Source organism: Triticum aestivum, chromosome 6B, assembly GCF_018294505.1.
Source record: "Triticum aestivum cultivar Chinese Spring chromosome 6B, IWGSC CS RefSeq v2.1, whole genome shotgun sequence".
Taxonomy (NCBI): Eukaryota; Viridiplantae; Streptophyta; class Magnoliopsida; order Poales; family Poaceae; genus Triticum; species Triticum aestivum.
In genome coordinates, this window is record NC_057810.1 from 730,293,183 (window position 1) to 730,304,412 (window position 11,230).

The following is an 11,230-nucleotide window of genomic DNA, read 5'->3' on the forward strand; positions in this document are numbered from 1 at the left end:
TCGTGTGTGTGTGTGTGTGTGTGGGCAGCCCCTGGTTTGTTTTTTTTTTTTCTATTTCAGGCTAGACTTGTTATTTCTTTTGAATTTTCCTTGCGGTTAGGATAGCCTTGGTATTGTTATTCGATGCACTAGGTCTCATTTTTGCTTTTATTATGCCTTTTTTCTTGGGTAACTGCTATTTTTTAGGCGAGGTGTGCACTATTGAAACCGCACTGCCACAAGTAGACTCATGTTCGGAAATTTCGATTACAACTGATCACCGTGATATCCTGCGGGTATCAGCAACATAGGGGTGACAACGCTCGTCCTTGATGCCAACATAGATCGCATCCCTTCTCGGCAGCATTAGATCTTTGCGTCAAGGGCACAACGTGTCATCTAGTTAAATGAAGGATTGGCCATTACACTATCGTGGTAGATTTGCTGCAACACCCCTCTGTAGCGGTCGATGTCGAGGGTGATATTCTGGCCGTTGAGGAAGATCGCCCACGTCATACCATACCCCTGCCTGTGTATGGAGGCAATGTCGGTGAAGACCGCGTGGTCCCTCGGGTATATGTACTTGAGTGTCGTCTCATCGGCGGTCGGCTCGTACTGGACGTACCGGAGCCCCATATCAGCCGATGGCGCACCAAAGGCAGCATTGGCCCCCCAGCTCATGTCGCCCCACGGGACGACCTGCACCAACGTCGCGTTGCGCGGGAGGAACACCAGGTTGGTGAGCCCCGCACCATGCACACCCACCATCACGTCGCACGAGTTCACAACCTCTGCGAACCGGGCCATGTCGCTCATGGCCTCTGGAGCCCCCAACACCACCTCAAAACCGATATCAGTGGCAGTTGCAACGGCCTCTACCTCATTAGCGAATGCCCTTGATTTGCGGCGCAACACCATGAGGAGACGAGGCCTGTTGCCGGAGGTCCGGTTTACGGGGGTAGCCCACTCACGCTTCAGCGAGTAGACCGACCGGAGAAAGCTTCGGAAGTCCGTCATCGTGTAGCCCTTGCGGGAGAGAGCAGGGATGATCCCCATCTCCTTATGGCTCTCGGTGCCGACGTGCACCGATGGGAAGCAACGCACCTTGTCGTCGGCGTCAAAGTCGATGACCGGGTACATGGAGAGCGCGGCGAGGATGTCTTGAAACTTGTCAACCCACTTGTGGTTGTAGTCGGTGACCACAAGCTGGACGCGGCCATCGTACTCCCGCACAGTGTTGAAGAGAGGGATGAGACCGTCTGTCATGGCGTGAAAAAAATTGTTGAGGAAGCCGCCGGTGGAGAAGACCACCGCGGGGACGTCGTGTGTCACCGTGCACTGTGGCGCATCCAGCCCGCTCCAGCAGATGGTCACCTCCCTGATGGCGTGCATCGTTCCTTCCTCCGACTTGCGCGGGTAAGGGTGGATCTTCACTGTTCCATTCTCTGGCCAGTAACTGTCATCAGACGATGAGACCACGTACACGGTGGCCGATTTGCCATGCATACGGACGTCGCCTTGCATGGCACATATGTCCATGCGTTCACTGCTGAAGTCGCAGATTGACTTGCTTCTTGGTGCTACCACATCTGTATCATGCATAAAGTGTTACTCCCCTTGTTCATAAACATATATGATGTTTTGGATATTTTGATATGGTCTACTTACATACTGAAATGAGTCTTTACAAAAAAAACCAAGCTTATATGAGTGAACAAACAAGTAAAATGCGTCTATATAAATCCGAATCAGAAAAAATGTAGAACATCTTACATTTGTGAATGGAGGAAGTAATGATTAGTCTAGTTAAGAACGTCTCTTAGTAATTTTTTGCCACTCTTGGGAAATTTTCATTTGCCGTTGGATTATTCCATTATGGGCAGCCTTTTATTATATACTCTACTAGCCATCAATTCGTGCACCGGTCCATACATGTATTCTGTCAATTATATGGTTACTATTAGAGGTATACTGTTTTGGAGGTGAAAAGTAAAAAGAATTAATGTTTAGAAGATTTTTAAGTAGAACTTTCCTAATAAACATGTTCAGGTCTTATACATGTTTGAAACTTTTCATGAACAAAAGAAAGATGTTGTGATCTGGACAAAAAAAAGTTCTAAACACAGGCTACTTTATAATGTGAAATATGTCCGTCTACTTCACAACATATGTTGTTTTTTTGGTAAAAAAACACTAAATTGTCATAAAATACAGACATGTTTGTTTTAAAAAGAAATATACTTTTCTTTACCATTTTTGCTTCTTTCTTACTTAGTGTTAGTCCGGGATCTTGTTGTTTGTGCTCCGAAAGAAATATCTGAATTATTATCATATTAATTTCATATGGATATTCGATATACGGTGGATAATTATCTATCTTTATCTCTCTGAAGTTTACGTATTACACATTGGGCCAAAAAAGATTGAATGGTCATACTATTGTACTCCCTCCGTCCGGAAATACTTATCCTTGAAATGGATAAAATGAATGTATCTGTAACTAAAATAAATCATTTCAAGGACAAGTATTTTCGGACTGAGGGAGTATCTATTTCCGCACAGCAAATTTTTATTTATCTGCTTAGTGATGCCACCTCACATATATATCTTTCCATCCTACTAGTACTAGAAGTTAGTATATCTAGCGGAATCTCGTGTCACTATTTCCCATTTATTTGCAAATATGTCTTTTTCAAGATCATGAGGCCGATATGATGTACTTCCTCCGTCCGGAAATACTTGTTCTCCTCCGTCCGGAAATACTTGTCCTCGAAATAGATAGAATGGATGTATCTATAACTAACATAAATCTAGATACAACTATTTCGAGAACAAGTATTTCCGGACAGAGGGAGTAAAATTTGACCCGGCGGAAACATTGCATACCTTCGCGGGTTCTATTAACCTCGCTTCTTTTTGGGACTATTGACCATGCACGGAGCTTGTGCCATCGACGTGTCCACATGTGAGCACCTTCTTCTTAGTTACTGTTTGGCCGATTTCTGTTAACAATATGTGTTCCAACTTATATGAAATATAAAACTCGGACTACTGGAGTCTATGGTTTATGGATGTGCTTGCACTTTGTTAGCAATCTTCATCTTAATGTAATTTTGGATTTGGTGCTTATATTGATTTTTTAGACTAATTTGGAAAATATCCTAGAATTGTTTGTGTATGTTTTGAAGAAAGCTTACTACATGCATCTTATGTGTATATTTATGATTAAGATTGATGCAGCACGCATGCATAGAAATGCATTTTGACTGGGTAGACTGGGTACACGGTGATTTTTCAAAGAAAAAATATATCAATTAGTGCACGTACCTTTTTTTTTAGAAAAGGAGGATGACCCCCGGCCTCTGCATCTGGGCGATGCATACGGCCACTTTATTAATTATTCTCACAAGACCTTACAAAGGCATACAACAGCAAGACTAAAACCACCATCTAAGCAACAACTGTCGCTACACATATCCAATTGATGAAGGGGCGCAGATAGTCTAGGCCTAATACCAAACAGACATCGCAGCCAAACCTAAACATCTAAGACCTGAGGTCCCAACTAGAACGCCTGCCGGGTATGGGGCACCTACCAGTCCGGCGCACTCCTCAACCAGGACGCCTGCCGGGTATGAGGCCGCCGAAGCCACCTGCCACCAATCCATCTTCAGTGTTGTACTGCTGCATCAACCTTGTCTGGTCTAACTGCCGTCGACGCCACCACGACACCAGGCAGCGCCACCTCACTGCGCGAGTTCATCTCCGCGCATCGGACTCCGAATCTCCACAGCGCCACGCCGCCAAGATCCGCCGCCATCAATGTATAAGATGAAGTACCACTCCATCAAAGAAACCGTCCTCTGTTCCCCGAGCCCGTGTGTACCTCCATGAATGACGCCCCCAAGGGGGAAACGACACCAGAGTGTCGCCATCATCCGATCAACTGATCTAGGGTTTCCCCCGGAGGTAGCAGAGAATGACCTTGAACTTCTTCACGGCGATGCCTTTAAGAAGGGAACGACACAGACAGCGCCGCCCCCGCCGGCCTTTGCAGTAGTCAAAAACAAGTTTTCACTCAGATCTGTTCGAAGAAACTTCATCTCTCGTGAACGGGCCACCTCGTCCTGCGACGTCCCCGGGAGCGGGATCCCAAGATCCGCCGCAACCGATGCCGCCACAAGGACCCACCACCCAACCGTCATCCCTGAAGGGGACGACGCCACCATCGTGCTCAGATCCGGCATCACGCCAACGCCTTCGGCCGCCCCCAATCAGATCGGTGAAGGAGGATAGCCAACGCGAGCGCCCACCACCGCTTAGGGCCGCCGGACGACGCCCAAGCCCGACCACCCGAAGGAGAACCGATCTGGGGCGGGAAACCCCAGATCCGCCGCCGCCAGCCCCCGCAGCGCCGCCGGGATCCCATCGGGCCGCCGCCCGAGCGCGCCAACTCCGCCTCCATGTTGTACGCCCAGGGACGCCGATGCATCTCAGCTAGAGGATCCCCTCATGAAGAAAGGAGGAAGGCCCGCCGTCCGCCGTCCGCCGGGCGAGCTTCGCTCGCCAGCCTCCTTCGGCGGCGGCGGGGAAGAAGGGGAGGAGGGAGGTCGAGGGCGGTGGCGGTTGGGGACACAGATCTCGGTGAAAGAGAGGACGAAGGTAGAGATTCTGCTTGCGTACAGATGCATTGGTCCAACTCAATAAAAAAGGATAGTCTAGGATTCTGCTTTTCGAGGTACAAACACATATGTACTGCCAGAACCTAGCGCGGCGCACAAATATACTCTATCTCACATATAATCTTAGTCGCCGAATTCAAATTGTCTGGTTATTTATGGCATGTTTTCTAGGATTAACATGGTGGCTTTAAAGATGCCTCTAATTAGTACTCCCTCCGTTTCTTTATATAAGGTATATTTGTTTTTATAAAATTTCAGAATGTACTGCGCATTTCTTCTACCTCATAATATCCTTGTTAGCCCTCTAGAAAAAGGGGAAAGTATCTCTTTTCTCATTGTCTATATCTCTCTTTGTAGCAAAAGAAGGAAAGTATCTCTCTGACGATTGCATGTATCTCATACTTTTCTCGACTAACTGATTTACATGCCACTAACAAATAAATTTGCCAAGGTTAATTTCGTCCTAACATGTCTATAATTTCATGCCTTGGTCACGATGCCAAAAATGATACACATCTATCTATACCAATATAAAAAGACCCAGTGGGGCAGATCCAACAGATCTTGGCCATCCATTAGCATTAATCCGACAGTCCTTATTGTCCTAATGGTGAGCAACTAAACACGTTTAACAATAAACACGTTTACTGCTAATCAATCATTTCTCTCCCTGATTCCCTTCCTTACGTGCATCTTTGACAAGAATGGAAACTGCCACAATGAACTGCCCCATGATGTACATAAGGAAGGGAATCAGGCGGTGCTTATCTGTTGGATTAGTACAATTTTCAATACATTTGTGGGAAGAGATGGACCTGCCGTGATGGTGTTTACACAAACAATTTCTTTTGATACTACTTTTGTAAATAAAAGCAGGTATATTTTCAAACCGGATTAAGATTACACGTGCGTTGCACGTGCGCTAGTTACATAAAGGAACGGAGGGACTAACTAGGAGTAACTTCTATAATATGTTGGTTGTATTAGTCTGTTAGTTGTATTAGTTTGTTTGCTACCAAATTCTAGTATCGCCAACAGTAACATGTTTTCTCGTTGCCACCAAAGCGCCACAACCAAATTATCAAGAGATGCAAATACCCAATGCTTGGATATGCAGTATAAAACTTGGTACGTACCTGATTTTATTGAAGAACCATCTAATCCCGTGTTCATTGCTAGGAGCCCCTTTTCGTTTTGGAGATCTGCAACAGATTACAATATATTCAATTTAGTCAGACTTGACTTCCGAACAAACTGACTGAAACTGTGTGTTCTGCGGAGAACAAATAATCATTTACCTCTGTTGGCATCAAGGACGGCGCCGGGTGTCTCGCCGGTTGATGCCGGAGAAGGCGGTGCTTCGACAGCGGCAACAGAATTAAATGAAGGATTGGCCATTACACTATCGTGGTAGATTTGCTGCAACACCCCTCTGTAGCGGTCGATGTCGAGGGTGATATTCTGGCCGTTGAGGAAGATCGCCCACGTCATACCATACCCCTGCCTGTGTATGGAGGCAATGTCGGTGAAGACCGCGTGGTCCCTCGGGTATATGTACTTGAGTGTCGTCTCCTCGGCGGTTGGCTCGTACTGGACGTACCGGAGCCCCATATCAGCCGACGGTGCACCAAAGGCAGCATTGGACCCCCAGCTCATGTCGCCCCACGGGACGACCTGCACCAACGTCGCGTTGCGTGGGAGGAACACCATGTTGGTGAGCCCCGCACCATGCACACCTACCATCACGTCGCACGAGTTCACAACCTCAGCGAACCGGACCATGTCGCTCATGGCCTCCGGGGCCCCCAACACCACCTCAAAACCAATATCTGTGGCAGCTGCGACGGCCTCCGCCTCATTCGCGAATGCCCTTGACTTGCGGCGCAACACCATGAGGAGACGAGGCCTGTCGCCGGTGGTCCGGTTTACGGGGGTCGCCCACTCACGCTTCAGCGAGTAGACCGACCTGAGAAAGCTTCGGAAGTCCGTCATCGTGTAGCCCTTGCGGGAGAGAGCAGGGATGATCCCCATCTCCTTATGGCTCTCGGTGCCGACGTGCACCGATGGGAAGCAACGCACCTTGTCGTCGGCGTCAAAGTCGATGACCGGGTACATGGAGAGCGCGGCGAGAATGCGTTGGAACTTGTCGACCCACTTGCGGTTGTAGTCAGTGATCACAAGCTGGACGCGGCCATCATACTCCCGCACAGTGTTGAAGAGAGGGATGAGACCATCGGTCATGGCGTGGAAAAAGTTGTTGAGGAAGCCACCGGTGGAGAAGACCACCGCGGGGACGTCGTGTGTCACCATGCACTGTGGCGCATCCAGCCCGCTCCAGCGGATGGTCACCTCCCGGATAGCGTGCATCGTTCCTTCCTCCGACTTGCGCGGGTACGGGTGGATCTTCACCGTTCCATTCTCTGGCCGGTAACTGTCATCAGACGCTGAGACCACGTACACAGTGGCAGATTTGCCATGCATACGGACGTCGCCTTGCATGGCACATATGTCCATGCGTTCACTGCTGAAGTTGCAGATTGACTTGCTTCTTGGTGCTGCCACATCTGTACCTATAAGATGCACAAAAGAGTTATTAATTACGTGTAGTAGAAAGAAACTTCTTTTTTAGTTTTTATCTTGCCACTCTTAGAGAGATCTCAGTTGCTGTTGGATTATTCCATTGGTACTGTAAAACTAACACAATGTCTGTTAGCATTAGTTTGCTTAGGCAGTTTTAACAACCGTCCTGCCGAGAAAAGGTAACTAATTACCTTGTCGACGGGCGATGTCGCCTTGACTTTTGTTCGCACTGACGACGTCGCCGGGCGTCTCGTCGCGTGATGCCGGAGAAGGTGGTGCCTCAACGGCCGCACTGGGCGTCTGCTCGCTTGATGCGGGAGAAGGTGGTGCATGGCCGACGAAATCTGAATTAAATGAAGGATCAACCCATATTACTGTTAGCGCCAATTTGATGAATTAGATAGAGAACGACCAAACTCATGGGCAGCGTACATACTAGTACTGTAATAGATATGTTAAGTATTTAGAGTCATATTTTGACCATGATTTTAACTAATAAAAGAAAAATTTGTACATAGTAAAAATAATATTATCGAAAACTATGTTCAAATACTATTCCAGCGATGTAATGTTTGACGACATGCATTAACATTTTTTAGTTAAATCTATGGTTAAAATTTAGCATAAAATATGAAGGAGACCAATAAACCAGAAAGGAGAAAGGAGGTAGTACACGTCAACTCATAGTATGGGCCAAGAGTTGGAGTAATGAGTCTTTGGGACGATGAATCAAAGATGGTGGTGCACGCGTATAGATCAGATGAACACATGAAACCTAAAGAATTGTTGCTTGTAATTGAGGGGACCTACAAAGAGATGTTGCTTGTAACTGAGGAACCCACGGCATGTGATCGGAGTTGAGCACGACCAAGACAATGAGGGGAAGCAGAAGCCACACGAGAGCCCTTGCTGCTGCCCTGCCCACAAGCTTCTTACCCCCCTCCTTCTTCATCTTGTACACTGGCTTGTTCACTTAGCTCCAGTGAACAATGGTGGACTTGGGAGCTAGCTAGCTAGTCGTATATATGTGCATGGGATTTAGTACTCGACTACTGTAGTACGAGTGAAGCGTGGTGACGCGATCACCTTCGTGAACGGGCTTCTCATACTAATCCAGACTGGGTCTCTAGTCTTTTAGTTGACTTTAACGTCGGGTGTCATAATGGCATAACTGCGCTAATCGAGCATACTATACTGCCATTAGCATATATGTCTAGTATATACGCTACTCCCATACTGTCTCTCTCTCTCCATCCATTTGTACAGGGTCTATACTCTAGAGTGGGTCTTAAGTCTTTGAGTTGACCTCGACCTTGGCTGTCTTAATGGCACCACTGCGCTAATCGAGCATACTCGCATTAGCATATACTCCCTCGGTTCCTTTGAACAAGTCGCTTTTTTTTTTGCCATTTAGCCAAGGAGAGGACAGGAACGTGGAATCTTTCCTATATTGCCCATGAAAATCGGATCTCCCGTTACGCATTAATCTCTCGTGTCCTCGATCGGTTCTCTCGCAAGTACTACCTCTGTATGTGTGTATATTAGTCGCCATCGTATTTGACTAGCAAAATGTTAATGCATGTCATCATAATTTATGTTGTTGGATTCAGTATTTGAATGTTGTTTTCAATGATATTGTTTTGGTGAAGTATAAGTTATATCTTATTAGTTAAAATTATTGTCAAAATATGGCCCAAATTACAAAGGAATGGAGTACTCTCTGCGTTCCATAATGTAGTGTGTATAGACTTTTTTTCAAAAGTCAAACATTACAAACATTGACCATGTTTATAGACAAAAATATGTACATTCAAAACACCAGATGCATATAATTGGATACATCATCCGTTGTATCTTCATGTTGTATATGTGTAGAATTGTATATACAAATAGTTTTCTAACTCGATCAATGTTTGCTTAGTTTGACTTTTCACAAAATCTATATGCATTATATTACTCCATCCGTTTTTATTTACTCCGCATATTAGCTTTGGTCAAAGTTAAGCTTTATAATCTTTGACAAAGTTTATAGACAAAAATATTAACATGTACAATTACAAATCAATGCCGTTAGATTCATTATTGAACATACTTTCGCATCATATAGATTTGCTATCGTAAATATTTATATTCATTCCTATAAACTTGGTCAAACTTTACAAAGTTTGACTTCGGTCAACTCTAATATGGAGAGTAAATAAAAACGGAGGGAGTATGAAACAAAGAGAGTACTTGTAATAAGCTACTACTAGTGTGAAGCATAATATTTTCTCCGTTCCAAAATAGATGACTCAATTTTGTACTAACAACTTCATCTATTTTGATGACTCAGTTTTGTACTAACAACTTCATCTATTTCGGAGTAAATGATTATAAAAGTTGAAGTTGAGTGTGCATTGTCTCGGGATAGATGCACTGGGCCTGTTGCATGTCAGATGATTGTCAGGCCATATGTGGTTAAACTTTCTTCCGGGCATTAATGATATGCTACTGTAGGTCAGACGGTATGAAATCATTTTATCCGGTTGTGCCGGTGTGTGCATGTGAGATGTGACCTTGTGGAGCAGAAAAGACAAAGAGGAAGTCTTAGCGCCGGATTGGTAGCAATAAGTCACCTGACTTATAAGTCAAGTGACTTAAAACCAGTGACTTATAATTCACGTCTGTTTGGTTATTACCTGACTTATAAGTCACCTGATACACCTTTCCCCACCAATCCACATCATGCAGGTGGTGAGGCCCATGCAAAAGGGGGTGACTTATAAGTTTTAAGTTGGGATGGAGCAACTTATGACTTATAAGTTGGGGTGACTTATAAGTCAGGTATGTTTGGCAAAATAAGTCACTTTTTTCACTTTTCGACTTATAAACCAAACAGGCCCTTATCTCCTTTGCCATAGCCAGCCAATCGGATTTGTCAACCAAAATAATTTCTGACTACTTGTACTATTGTTCTTGTACTTGCACATAAATAAGAAATACTTTTCAATAAGAAATGTAATATTTCCCCGACTATTGATGATCGTCGGCGAGCAGGCTCACATGATGCCACACCCATGGCCTTGACGCCGATCTGCCCTGACAGAGAAGTGATGTCCCCCACCACCACCAACGACCACCTCGCTCGCAAGGAACCACAGTCACATCCCAGGCCGAGCCTGGCCCCACCTCACCTACCTGGAGCACAACTCCGATCCACCTCTAGCCCAGATCTAGCCTGCCCAAGCTAGAACCATAGATCCTCGCCTCTCCCGTCGCGCTTGCGACCGGCACCACCGGCACCCACCCAACCCTGTGCACCGTCGGCTTGGATCCAGAAGAAAGGAGATGGCCACCGTCCCCTGAACGGCCTACTAGACACCGGCTGCCGCACCACCACAGTCACGACAAGCTTGCCCCGCCCCGTCATGACCAAGAGCAGCCGCACGAGGAGCAGGGAACCACCGCCACCATTGGCCACCACTGGCGGAACGCGGCACAACATCCACCAGCCCGCGCCGCCTGCCGGCCAGATCCGGCCGCTGCAGCCCAGGTGCGCTCCACCCTTCAGTCCTTCACGAAGCCCAACACACCACTGCCTCACCAGCATGCCAAGGGCATGCCGGTGAGCCGCCATGCCACAGAACCCCACGCCAGCACCGCGCTCAGGCCCAAGGGGACCGCCCCGTGCCACCGCTTCCCGCGAGAGGAAGGAGAACGGGGCCTAGCGGTGGAGATCGAGAGGACCCTAGCCGTCGGATTTGTCAACAAAAAATTTCAATAAAAAAGACATACATGACCTCGCATATATACTACTATTAGAGGGGGAAAAATCAGGATGACGTCTAGCAGATACAAACAGAGAGAATGGCATTTTAACATATATTACTTATAGGATCCTCGTCGTCAACTTCTTCATACCACTATAAGTCACTATCTTCTTCTTTCTTCACACACTATCTCTATCATACAAATCCAAGCTCACAATGCGCCCTTCCACACACACTTTG

At 46.5% G+C, this 11,230-nt stretch overlaps 1 protein-coding gene across 1 annotated transcript; it reads right to left on the reverse strand.

Moving 5' to 3' along the window:
• Positions 1–378: 378 nt before the first annotated feature.
• On the reverse strand, positions 379–10,857 carry LOC123139836 (uncharacterized). The gene is made up of 6 exons (XM_044559535.1): positions 10,533–10,857; positions 7,433–7,585; positions 5,960–7,231; positions 5,798–5,863; positions 3,424–3,429; positions 379–1,568 (listed from the first exon to the last, which is right to left on the reverse strand). The coding sequence occupies exons 1-6, from the start codon at positions 10,855–10,857 to the stop codon at positions 379–381; spliced, it is 3,012 nt and encodes a 1,003-aa protein (XP_044415470.1).
• Between the last annotated feature and the right edge of the window lie 373 nt (positions 10,858–11,230).